Genomic DNA, 13,854 nt, shown 5'->3' with positions numbered 1-13,854 from the left:
GGACTGATGGTAGGGGGCGACGGAGGAGATAAAAAGAAATAGAAAATGATTTTAATTATTAAAATAAATAATATGTATATATTAGTGGTTAAAGGTTGAGTAGAGAGAATAGGTGGGACAGAGATCACGATTCACGCACCGGTGGGGACATCCCAATCATCATCCGACATCTTGTCTCTCACTTTCACTAGTTAGACCCACTCCCCTGTCTCTTAATTTGTTGTTCAATACTCATCATTTTTCAATCTATTTCTCACTTTCTCTATCACCGCGTGTTCCACACTTTCCCCATCAACATATCTAAACCAATGTTTTAAAACCTAAATCGGATTGACGGTGGTCAGTCCGGTATAGGCCAAAGCCAAAAAAAAACTTATATTCATGATTCATCATTTAGATCGAATTTAGAAAATAAAAAAAATATTAAATTACCTTAATCAATTTTGAATAATCCATTGAAAACCTTAGTTATTGGCGATTTCTTTCATCATTCTCAACATCATCAACTTTTAAAACTCTTTCTCTTGTTCAATTTGAGTTTTCATCAAGAATCCCTTCATTCAATCAATTTATTTATAACAATTTCAATAACGATGTAAGAGAGTTTTGGAGATTAAAACTTGTGATGTAACAATAAAAAAAAAGATCATGATACGAGGGAAGGAGTGGATTAAGACATTAAAATTGTAAATAGATTATCAAAAAAAGGAGATAATGTGGCTGATCAAAGATTCGATAAAAGGGTGAAAGTGAAAAAAATAAAATAAAATTTTTATAGAATTCAAATATTAAAGAGTTTTTTATTTTTATTAATTTAAGATTATATAATAATTTAAAAAATATATATATATAATGATAATTTTATTAATTGAGATTTTCTGTGACAACTTTGGGATGTAATTTACCCTTTGTAATGCCATTTCTTCCGGGAAGGACACGTAATCACATTAATATACGTGTAGTAATTATTGAATGTTTAGTTATGGTGATTTGATTTGAGGGGGGTCACTATTTTATAGTCAAAACTCAAAACACAATACCCTCAATTATGATGGGCAAAAGTTTTGAGTAACTTCGTGCTCCTAACACTAAATTGTTTTATGCAATACAAGAGACAAACGTGCCATGTGACTATGACCAGTGACCAACAATTTATCTTTGCATGTGCATTTCATTTTTTGTTATCATCATTTCTCATGCCCCAAAGCCCCACTCAAAATAATTTATTGGACCGTTTGATTCTTGGTTAAGGAAAATTATTTTAATAATTTATTTTTTATTATTTATAATAATATAATAAATAATATAAGTAATATTTTAATTAATATGTTTATCTTAGATATTAAAAAATTATTTATATTTAATTATTTTATAAATACTTTATTTTTAAGATAATTTTTTATCTTTAATAACAAAATATTATTTAAATCAAGTGGCCCTACAAGTTCAATTTCCATGCGTCAACATAAATTTATTTTACTTTTGGATTTAAAAATTCATTTTAAATAAACAAGACAAAAGGTTGGGTCTCAGAGTTTTGTTACGTGTAAAAGCAAAACAGCAATCATAATAACATGCTGAAACCGTGTTATCATATTCGTCAATGATTAAACCGTGCCACTTTATTTAATTACGGAGTAATCATTATTAACAAGCATCTTTCATCTCAGGGTTAACTTGGTAATTTTCTTTTTCAAATAAGGGTATTTCAGTAAATTAATAGTGAGGAAAACCTGGATCTAGACAAGGACCTATTGTGGATGTAGATATGCAGCAAGCGGTTGATACCAACAGATAGAATGCATCCTTCCATGTGTTGTACACGCTCCATTCAGATGGAAGAATAAGCCTGTAAAGTGGGGGGTGCTGGACGGGGAAATGAGAAGGCGCGTAAGTGTAGGTGCAGGGATATTAGAGAGTTCACTTCAAATGATTGTGAAGAAGAGAGTGTCGGGGCATGGAGGGACAAGATGACACGCACGATCGTGTGGGGGGTGGGAAGAGGAGTGTAGGAGCACGTGTCTGCAGGCAAGACATGTTTGGCCACGTGAGTTAGGGAGGAAGATGGAGAGATGCAGGCAGGTTTTTCTTCCACGCTTTTCCTTCCTAATTTTCTCACCCCGTCCTCAACCCTTCCCACTCTCTCTTGTCTCCTTTCCTCTTTCTTTCTCTTACTTAACCCCAAAATCTACTTCCTTTTTTCTTCTCTTGCTTCCAACCCGACTATTTCAACTATTTCGTTCCTTCCATTATTACTTTAAAACCATCAACAATTTAATTATCAATTTTACATTATTATTATTATTTATAAATTAAATATTTTATTATGTACTGTTAAGCATTCTAATTCTATGATGATCATGGTTTCAACAATGGTATTGTAATTTTAATTTTTTTCATTATTTTTTATGGTTATTATTTTTGTTATATAAACGTCAAATATGCAAGCAAGATTATATTAGATTTTCAAATATAATATATATAACTCAATCGTATATTAAAAAATATAGATTTTTAATATAAATTTATATGATTTTGAATTTTTTAATTTTAATAATTGATTTGAAACGTAATTTTCTTATGATTCATGTTATTTAGTATCAAAATCATTATCACGTTTTTTATTTATAATCATATATTACAGGTAATGACGCTAATTCATAATTAACTCAATAGGATATCGAAATTGTAAAACATGATTATATTAAGTTACATTAACCCAAATAAGTATTAAGACTTCGCATGTAAGTATGACGTGAAGAAGGCATGATTCTCCTTAAGTTTGTATTGGAGTATAATTTACAAATTAATTTTATATTTATATATAAATATATTTATTTATGCTTTTAATAAACAGTAAATTGTTAGAGTAAGAATTTATTAATCATTTAAAAAAAATTAATTTAAGATAATTCAAATGAGTTAAAATCTTAAAAAATAAATAATTGAAAAATCAGAGGCCATCCAATCAATCCGCTCCAAGCCATCTAGCAAAATAAATTATTAGGGACCACTCCACCTGCAACGCTCCATCCTTAAGCGTCAACGATACTTTAGATAGTGGAGAGACGCGTGAAAGACACGGAGATAAATGCGAATGTGATCCGTGAAGATAAATACCAGCCGTTGTTTTATAATAATAAAAAAGGTTAAGAAAGCGACGGTTTTGTCTAAAGAGAGTCCCTGTGGTGAAAAGATTTAAAAATTAAAATGAAATGGGGCCCAATAGAGAGCCATAAAAAAGTTGATCTGTCTGGTTCCACTCAATAACTATCCACTCATGATTTGATGGTTGTGTCGACCTTAACTTAACTGGCTTTGGTCCTAATTATGTAGCACTGGATAGGTGGAGCCCACGTTCGGGGAAATAATCTCAGCCGTTGATTTGATAAAAGAGTGAAGTGTTTTCAGGTGAGTCTGTGGGCCCCAGTGTTGAATGTAAATGATCTTGGGATTCTAGACAAAATATTGCATTGGTTTTGGGTTGGTGGGTTGGCAAAATAATGCATCACACTTTTCTTAAAAACCAATCGAAATTATCAACAGCATTTTCTTTTAATTTTGACTTATTTCAAGATATTAATAATAATTATTATAATTAAATTTTTATATATATATATATATATATATATATATATATATATATATATATATATATATCCATGTATAAGTTTGATTGTGTTATGGTTAAATGATGCCATCAAGCATGTTGCTTTGTCAAAACATGATAAATGCCATTATGCCACCATATCAAGTTTTTTCTATTTTAATTGTTGTATGTATACATCAATATTATTGTTAATTCCAATTTAGATTTTCTTTACCCAAATTAAAAAGAAATATCATTATTGTATGAATAATGCCTTTTTCCATACTATGTTGGTCACGGAAAACATGTTAAATGCCACTTTAATTTAATATATGCCATTTTTGTGTACATATTTATGATAATATTAATGAAATTACCATGGTTAATGAAGGTTAAAAAAATTGAAAGGCGAAAGGGATTTGACAAAAATTCAGAGATGGGTATTATTTTTTGGGGCAAAAGCCATGATTGACATAAATGGCCTCCTGACACAAAGTCATGATTGAATTTGCAGACCACCACTCTCCTCCAAACCTATTCTCTTCTTTCTATATAATCTCAACTCAACCCCTCTCTTACATTCATCAGCTGAGCTCTTTCAGTCTTTCTCTCTCTCTCTCTCTCTCTTTTTCAAAACGAGAAGCCTTCTGCCTAGGTTTTCTCATCATTTTACAGTTAATAACTCAACTGCTTCATCGATACCATGGTTGAGAAAGACGATCTGGGTTTGAGTCTTAGCTTGAGCTTTCCTCAGAATCATAATTCCCTACACCCTAATCTTATGCCTTCACTGGTTCCATCGTCTGCGTCTTCGTCTTCTCCTTCTTCTGTCTTCAATCTTCACAAACACTTCCCTTCTTCAGGTATTTTCTCTATCTTGTTACGCTTTCTTCCTTTCACCGGGTTTCTTTGTTTGTTTTGTTGTAGTTTCTAAATCTGCATGGCTTCTAGGTTTCAGATCTGTGGTTTAAAGAAATTATTTTTATCATACTTATTTTTTGCTGCATCTTTTCATCGTTTTCATTGAAGTTTGGATAAAATAAATTGTACTTTATTGCTTTTTCATATTTATTATCTTTTTCTAATCTATTCAACTTTTTCAACAGTTTTCCACGAAACTTTCTCATTTTCACTCTCAAAAGTTGCTCAATTTTCCTTTTTTCCCCTCATTCAGAAACCCTAATTTGCAGATCCAACCTCAAATATTCATAAGCCAGCTACCAAACCAAGTATTCTGTGTATCTTATTGGGGTTTTCACATGCAGATCCAAATTCCGAGTCCTGCCGTGTTGAGACCCGGTCTTTTCTTAGAGGAATCGACGTGAACCGGTTGCCATCTCAAGCGGATAACGAAGACGAAGCTGGTGTCTCCTCGCCTAACAGTACGATATCGACTGTGAGTGGCAAGAGAAGCGAGAGAGAACCGAATGGAGAAGAGCTTGAGATTGAGAGGTCTTGTTCTCGTGGTATCAGTGACGAAGAAGATGGTGATACTTCAAGAAAGAAGCTCAGGTTGTCTAAAGATCAGTCAGCCATTCTTGAAGAGAGCTTCAAAGAACACAACACTCTCAACCCCGTAAGTACATGTTTTCTCGCGAAAGTTTTATTTTCTTGTGAAACAAACAGGCTACTGAAACTCACAAAAGGATGGGTTTTTTTTCGGTCAGAAGCAAAAGACGGCCTTGGCTAAGCAGCTAGGCCTCAGACCTAGGCAAGTGGAAGTGTGGTTCCAGAACCGAAGGGCAAGGTGAGATATTTTATATATGTCCTGAGGGTATTTACGTCTTTTTATGGTTTATTCTGTCAATAATGGTTTTATTTTACCGTATTGAAATTATTTCAGGACCAAGCTGAAGCAAACAGAGGTTGACTGTGAGTTTTTAAAGAGATGCTGTGAAAATCTAACGGACGAGAACAGGAGGTTGCAGAAGGAAGTTCAAGAGCTGAGAGCACTGAAACTTTCCCCGCAATTCTACATGCAAATGACCCCACCCACAACACTCACCATGTGTCCATCATGTGAGCGTGTAGCAGTTCCACCTTCTGCCCCATCCTCTGCCGTTGATCACCGGTCCCATCAAATGGCTCAAACCCATCACAGGCCAATTCCCATCCACCCGTGGGCCCGGACAGCTCCGATGCCTCATGGACTGTTCGATGCTCTTCGTCCTAGATCGTAATTAGAGGGTTACATGGAAGGGTACAAGTGGAAAAGCAATTGTAATAGCGTAGTAGTAGCGTGGAATGTTCAAAGTCGTAGGCCTAAGATATGGTTAGTAGGGTATGATTTGGTGGGTCTCTCTAGAATTATGTTTTAACTTAATTCTAGTGCCAATTAGTAATTAATTTGGTGCTTATATCAAAGGGAGAAGCGAAACTCGGGGTGTAAAGTTGAATATCTCATTATTGATTTGACCAATTTAAGTAATTAATCTCATTGTCTTCTAATTTACCAATCATATCTCTTTTTACATTATTTTATTATCTATACTTTTTAAGCAATTTATCTGTGTGTTTATAGTCTTGTGTTATGGCTTGATTTCCGGATTTTGCAAGTATGTAAATGGTAGGCTGACAGTAATTAGTGAAGGAAATGGTAGTTGGGTGCTAGGCAGAGGGACCCAAACCTAAATTATTGTTTAATAAATAAACATGTTTCATGGTTTCAGGAGGTTTGGTCGAAAATTATTCCTTAATCATGGTGAAATGCTTCCTTAAAGCAATGGGATTTCATGTAAGTAAATCCATATTTTGTTGTTTGTTGGTCATATCTCATATGAATTAGCAAATAAATTTAAGAGCAAATTATTAATGCTTTTGGGTGGAAACCCATCAACGGACCCATATGAGCTTGGCTCAAACATTATTGAATAACCAAGGTGAGAGTATCGGACTTTTGGATCAAGCACTGAACTCGAAATTTTCTCTTAAGAAGTTTGGTATGGTATGATATGGACTTGATATATTGATTTGAATAATCATATGGGACCCTTCAAACATATATGTCTCTCCCAATTAAATCTACACCACGTACAATTGGATCACTGTGAAATTAGGTGAAGCCATATCTTCTTCTTTATCGCTCGTCAAGGTGTTGGAGATGACAAGCCGTGTGGTTGATGATATTCCTAAAGGAGGTAAACAGGAAAAGAAAGAAAACGTACACTATTTTCTTTAGACACAAGTTATGAAGACCAATTTGGTAAATGATCTCTACATTCCCCCATTTAAGTCAGCAACATAAACATAATTTACCAGACAACTCAACTACCATTTAGGCTTTTAGAAAGTGTGATCATCTTTGAGATTGGCATCGCCATCACAAGATAGAACAGTTGCTCATCACAACATCAGTGGATAGAGAAAAATTGTCGGCAAGCTTCTGTTCAACAAATTGACAGATAATATATTACGTGAGCTAAGTGACTTGTTCTTTATTTGGCCCTCTCTCTGTTCACAGATCACTCCTACATTTAAATCATTAAGGTCAGCTTCAACCTATCAACTGCAATATCATAAAGCAGTTTAGGGTCACTTTTATGGTTACTTGGAATATATATCCTCCATTCAGATAGAACCCTTAAAGATGTATTATGATTTTGCCAAGTTAAGTTCTTCAGAAACAAGATAAAACCTTCTGCCTCTGGTAGATTTATTCTTTTATTTTTGGAGAACAATGTGGTTGTACTCTGGCCTGTCAGAATCTGTTCTAATCCTCTGAAATTGGTGTCAGGAAGATGCAAATATTTATCATTTCTTCTGTTTTTTACCGCTCCAATTGGCCAAACAAAAAGAGAAAACTGTAAAACTGATAGAAATAAATTTTATTGCTATAGACGTATCAGGGGGCTAGAGTTATACTATACTGAACAGTGTTCCTGCCAGGGCAGGGGTGTCGATGTGCACAACATAATCCATCGAAATTTATTTGGATAATTGCTCTTTCTAAGGGGATAGCTGCATGAGGTCAGTCTAGTTTGGACCTATATGCTTCGGCCTAGTTTAGGATCTATAAAAGCCCACTCTGTTATATAGCGAATTTCTTTCCATCACAGTCTTTGGATTTTGGCCATCTGAAAAGACAATAAGAACCCAACAAACCCACAACCTCAATTCTCCTTCAAACTTCTAGAACCTGTAATCACTAACAACAAATCTGTCGTGAACAACTTTTTACTACGTAATTAAATATATTATTATATTATTAAATAATTTAAAATTTAAAATAAAATAAAAAAATATATTATTTATATATTAAATTATATTCTTTAAAAATATATGGCCAAATGACTATTTCCCACCGAAGGTTGGATGTTTTCTCAAGTTTTCATTATTTAACTATAGAAATCTCAAACACCCACTCATAGTCGATTAGATTTAACAAAATCCTAACTCCTAAAAATTTAATCTCATTTTCCCCCATAAAAGTTTAAAAACTAACATTTTTTCTCTAAGATAAGTTTGAAAAGATTGCATTTCCCCCCATAGGGTTTATTTCCCAACCCTTTCACTTTCTCTGACGCCATCGCCGACCGTCTTCCCCCCTCGATGGTTTCTCTTCCACCGACGACCCCCTTTCAACTCCACCCCAACACATTCGACGCAGAGAGAAGTCGTCTGGAAAGAGAAATCGTCTTCCCAGATGAAGACGACTCGTCTTCCCAGAGGACGACGAGTCGTCTCGTCTTTGTTTGGGAAGATGATCATCTTCCCAGACAACGATGACTGGGAAGACACAAAACTTTGTCTTCCCCGATGAAGTTTTTCATCTTTCACAGCTTCTCCGACTCCAATCAGGAGTCCAAATGGGAGGAAAGAGATCGCTGAAAGGAGAGGATGCTTCGGGAGGGAGAGGTCATCGGCAATGGAGCCGGAGATTTCAAAACGAAACCCTAGGGTTAAATTGTGATTTTTTAAAACTTAGGCTGGGGGAAAAATTAGATTCTATTTTAGTTTATTTTTAATATTATAGAGAAAATGATGATTTTACCCTTACCACCATTAGGGTTTTGTTAAAACTAACCAGTCATGGGTGGGTGTTTAGTGTTTCCATAGTTAAAGGGTGGAAACTTGAGAAAACATCAAACCTTGGGTGGGAAATAGTCGTTTGGCCAAAATATATACACGTACTATCGTTTTATCTATTATATTTATGCAACTAGCCTATCGTTAACTAAATGTCACCCATGCACTTATACTAAAATATATTTCTTATTAATAAAACTATATATATTAATTTTGAATGCATAAATACGTACATATTTGATATATATTATAAAATGATTAAATAATTTTGAATTAATAATAAAATAACATTAAGTCACATGATAATACACATAAATATGTATTTATTTATGTACTTAAAATAGGTATACATAATATTATTTATTCCTTATACATCTAGTGTCTATATTGAAAGTAATCATTTACTATCAAATGAAAAATATGGATTAAATTTGAATTTAATGTAACACATAGAAGGGTAACTCTTTTTTATCCTTTGAATAAAGGACCAGGGGAGACATAATTTTCTTGTAACTTGGCTAATGCAATGTTAACATGGAGCCATTGACAGAAATGTAAATAACATAAACACGGTGTAAGTTCTAAGTATAGAGTTGAATTACTTTTAAAATACCATTTTTTTCATTACTCACCGATAGTCATTTATTTTCTTTGTATATAGTTTAGATATATAAATAATATATTATCATATGATTAAGTATTTTTTTATCGTTAATTTAAAATGAACCAATCATACAATAATATATTATTTGTATACTTAAATTATATACAAAAAAATATATATATACGTATAGTTTTATTGTTTAAGTTTAATATATTAAAAAAACCATTTCAGAACCACCTCTTTTATGAACATAAGATTACTTCATTTTGGAGTAATATGATTCCAACTGAAAAAGAAGAATGAATAAAATCCACAAATATGAAATAGGGAAATAATATTCTTATTCTTTTTAAACATGGCCGTAGTGGTGGACTGAATTTGTTCTCTGGGTATCCAAACTAAGCTAATTACAGGCATAATTTATGAGTGAAATTACTGTCTAAACCAATTTGTCAAGTTGGAAGACATCAATTATGCAAACAATTTAAAGAACAAAATGAAGACAACTTTTCTGTAACGTAATTGTTGGTTGCATAGAATTCAACCAAACTTATCTCTGTATAACATCAGCTTAAATTGAAAAAAACTGAAACCAGATAATTCTGTCTATGCTTACAATAAGAACAAAGAAAAAAAGTTTAACGATGAAGTTGAATGACATCATATATAGATTGAATCTATATCCTGGATTACCTTGATGAGTTTCGACTAATTTGTGCACTTGATCTCTTGATAGATTCAATTCTCTGAAGCCTTATTTGCTCTCTGAATTTGGCTATGAACTCATCCGCCTTCTTATCAACATCAGGAGGTCCATCATTCACACTGCTTGAACTTGCTTCTTTATTGTTTGAGCTTCTTTCTGTGTTGGAAAAAATTGGACTTTCTCCAGTTTCATCATCATATTCTTCATCTTCAATCTCTGAATCTACATCAGTTTCCACCATCACCTTATCGATAAACTCCTCCTTTTCTTGCGTTGGAGCCTCCTTGAAAGTTGGCTTTGGCATATAAGTCATACTTTCACGGTTCAGCTTCTCAGTCTTGAAGGATGTCTGATCGAATGTTACTGTTTTTCTTCCTCCTTTCTCCATTGAAGTTGCATCAACTTCCTTAGACCATCTCTCGGCTTTGACATGTCCACTATCTTCAAAGTCTTGATCACTGGGTCTAAGCATTCTGACTGATTTCCCCATTGCACTCGCCCTGCTCATACTCGAGTCCTTTGGTTCGCTGGTGAGGCTTCGCTGGAAATACTTTTCAGTGAATGACCCCTCCTTATTCAAATTGTAACTAGCTTTCATGGACGAAGATCTATGGGTGAATTGTGGGGGTGGAGGAGGAGGAGGAGGAGGAGGCCGACAAAAGCACTTCTTCCTTATTGAGTCCTCTGAATTCTTTGCTTGAGACTCCGAGGAGGATATCGAAGGTGAAGAAGATGACTTCTTTGGAGAAGATAAAGACGATGAAGGAGACAGTTTTGGAGAAGAAGACGTAGAATTGGATCGAGATGATCGAGGCACTTGAGGCCTAGAAGACCGTGCTTCGTGTTGGTTCAATTCAAGTTCCTCCACTGAACGAGGCATATTAAACATGGGAGGATTTGGACTACCAACATCTTCTTTCATTTCCATTCTACCTGATCTTGATCTCCATGGAATTGGAGATGGAAGAACCACATTTTCATTTACTCTATCCTCCAAATTCACATGATCCGAGCCTCCCAATTCCCCATTTTTGAATTTGTTAGAACTGCCTGAAAATCTTCTTGAACCAGAATAAGAATTCGACCTACGGTGAGCAGCAGATTTATTATTTGTTTCTCTGATAGATTCAACATTCATTGAATCTGAAACACGCGACTTCAAACTCCTAACAGGTAAAAGAAGAGGTTTTTCTCCGATTCTTGAACCAGTACCTCTCTGTTCAACAGAATGCTCATTAGCTACAACAACTACAGGTTCGTTTCTATAGTACTGGTTACTCCACGTTTGGACCTTGTTGTCATCAGACCCCGACAAAATTTCACCCTCTTCATCAAAAACTGATGACACTTGAAGAAGTCTGGACACATAGGTTTGAGCATTTTCAAATTTTGATGGACTATTTGAAGGACTACTATTTTCCTTTTCTACTTCATTGTTTCGTTGACTAAAGAGGCCGTAAGAGACAGCAATACCAACAAAGAGAAGGTGTAGAAGCTCCCAGCTTCTGGTGAGGAGAGTTTGATTGATAAATTCGGGAGCTTGTGCAGGAAAAAGTGGGAGTATGACTAAGAAAATTGACACTATGAGAGCTTTGTAAAGGAAATGTGTATAGAACTTACTTGGGTTTGCCCTGTTTTGCTCTGTTTTTAGAAGTTTGTGCCTCATATAGACGTCCGTATCCGCCATTGAAAAAGAAATAAGAGATGGAGATGGCTTTCCTAAATTTGTTGCGTGTTGTTTTGTGTTAAAAGAAAATGAGAAAAGGTAGAAGAAGGAAGAAGAAGAAGACGAGAAGACTTAAGGCTTAAGGAAAAGTGGAGAAAGAGGAAAGGTGATAGATAAGAGAGAGTGGAGAGGAAAGTTTTGGGGAGATGCGACGAACATTTAAGAATGAATGGTTCTTTGCAAATGACACTAATGGCCTCTCCTTTTTTGTTTGTTTATTGTTCTTCTTTTCCCGCAACTGGGACACCCTTTTCTTCTCTTTGTTTTTCCATCAATGGATCTGGGTTGAAACCAACATGCCTAACTAAAATCCCAAAATGTGGTCGATTAAGACTGCTTTTTATGCACGCAATATGCTTTTGTTGTAAAACAGTCGGTTTAGTATAAGGATTTTGATGTGTTTGTAGAATCTTTTGCCATTACTGAGGTGACAATTTGCCAGCAAAATATATAGAGCAAAAGAATAAATTGCAGTAGAAAGAAAGCTGTAAAATGAGTTAAGGGATGAAAATAAAATGAGAATCTGAGTGGAGATTTGATGAGGGAATATGTATAAATATAATGCAAGGGGCAAAATGATTGCGTGGTTGTGGCCAGGATTCTTCTTTTGGACTGCGTACGCTAGCTTTTTCTCGAGTTAAAAACGAAAAAGAATGTTTTTGAAACTTTGTCTGGGTTGGCTTTTCTTCTCTTTCTTCCTTCTCCATTCTTCTTCATTGGCTATTCTCGCAGACAACTTTTTGATAGTCCTACTAAGTGCCACGCACTCTCTGAATTGGATACGCTTCATTAATTAAATTAATATTCTTTTTCATTGTTAAAAATAACAGTAAATTAAGAATTGTTCTTAAGGTTTGGGTTTATCCCAGTGGCGTATTCTACATAAGGCATTTTGCTTTCTGCCAGATACCATATTCATTACTTGCCAGGCACTTGGCTTGAAATTATTTCTTTTGAAAATACAGAAACTGGTATATAGAATAGCTCTCTAACCATAAATAATGTGCCTTCTTGACGTCCCATGTGCTCTCTGAAAGCTAGACACCAAGAGGCTGAATAGCTTGATGGTAATGTAACAAAAATTTTCACCAATGTGGGTATGTTTCACAGAATATTCTAAGAGATTTACAGGAAAAGATTTAAAGGTAACAAAAACAACTTTCAATCTATCAAATCCCATGACTCAAAAGAGAGTTTAGTTTGCATCAGAAATATCAACTATGCTTATCTAGTGGGATAAAGCTTGGTCTCAGCCTAGTAGATATCTACTGTTTTAGTGTCAAAAAAGGGTTTACTTTGAGATTTATGCCGGTGGAGTCACATAACCAGCAAACATGCGTGTGAAGGAATTGATTAATATTTTAGTCAATGGCTAAGGCTCTTAATAAACAAATGAAAATTGAGCCCTTAGATGAAGGGGGTCGATAAGGTATCGTTCTTTTCTCTAGCTGATGGCCGAAAGTTAAAGTATATTGGAAATTTTGTTGACAATGGATCCGATTCTCTCATGCTTTTGTATATTTCAAAGCTTCATGCCAATAAAGAAAAGTGCATCGAGTTGTGATTACAAAATTACTTGGGTTTTAGGCTTTCATCACTGTAGCCAATTGGAGTAAATGACAGGTTTTTTTGTTTTGTTTTGTCCATTATATAGAAGGTTTTGGTTAAAGATGAAAAGTAACATATATTGTCTCTAAAATAGATTGAATGGTATTAGTAAAAGATCTTTATATTGAGAGTGTGAGTTTGTAACTCAATAAAATCATATCAAGATCAAACTTTAATTTACTTATCCTAATAATTATAGTTTCAATAATTTTATGTAATCGTATTAAAATTTAAAAGATAATATTACTCTCGTTATCAAGAATAACATAATCTCAATAAAAATATCTGTCTTGTTTTATCATTTGCCACTTTCTTTATATTTATTTATTCATTATTATTTGATTAGGAAGGACACATTCTACTTACACATAAACATTCAAATTATATAAAAGTTTAATCATAATATTGATTGCTTTTCGAAATGACAATTAGCTACGGTGCCTAAGGCACCCCACCAGCCTCATCGTTCTCTCCAATCTCATCCTGAAATTACACTATTTGGGCAAGGAAGGGATTCTTCTCTACAGGAAAATGAGGACCCTCATGGTTCTTCAATCCATTAACACAAAAACTTATTATTTAATTATAATTTGCAG

General features: G+C 34.2%; 2 protein-coding genes across 3 annotated transcripts; one reads left to right on the top strand and one right to left on the bottom strand.

Annotated features, from left to right (window-relative positions):
* Positions 1-4,121: 4,121 nt before the first annotated feature.
* Positions 4,122-6,045, top strand: LOC123211805 (homeobox-leucine zipper protein HAT4-like). 2 transcript variants are annotated; one of them, XM_044630711.1, is made up of 4 exons: positions 4,122-4,452; positions 4,780-5,165; positions 5,257-5,336; positions 5,433-6,045. In XM_044630711.1, exons 1-4 carry the CDS (start codon positions 4,293-4,295, stop codon positions 5,767-5,769), a joined length of 963 nt encoding a protein of 320 aa, XP_044486646.1. In that variant the 5' UTR covers positions 4,122-4,292; the 3' UTR covers positions 5,770-6,045. The 2 variants fall into 2 exon arrangements, with proteins under 2 accessions (XP_044486646.1, XP_044486647.1); XM_044630712.1 differs by having other exon boundaries at positions 4,140-4,452; positions 4,855-5,165.
* Positions 6,046-9,715: 3,670 nt separating this feature from the next.
* On the bottom strand, positions 9,716-12,139 carry LOC123211804. Its single transcript, XM_044630710.1, has one exon. The coding sequence runs from the start codon at positions 11,609-11,611 to the stop codon at positions 9,908-9,910; it is 1,704 nt and encodes a 567-aa protein (XP_044486645.1). The 5' UTR covers positions 11,612-12,139; the 3' UTR covers positions 9,716-9,907.
* Positions 12,140-13,854: the final 1,715 nt, after the last annotated feature.

The sequence above is a fragment of the Mangifera indica genome, chromosome 3, assembly GCF_011075055.1.
Source record: "Mangifera indica cultivar Alphonso chromosome 3, CATAS_Mindica_2.1, whole genome shotgun sequence".
Taxonomy (NCBI): Eukaryota; Viridiplantae; Streptophyta; class Magnoliopsida; order Sapindales; family Anacardiaceae; genus Mangifera; species Mangifera indica.
Note: the sequence above shows the minus strand (reverse complement) of the source record. Positions and strands in the feature narration are given on the sequence as shown.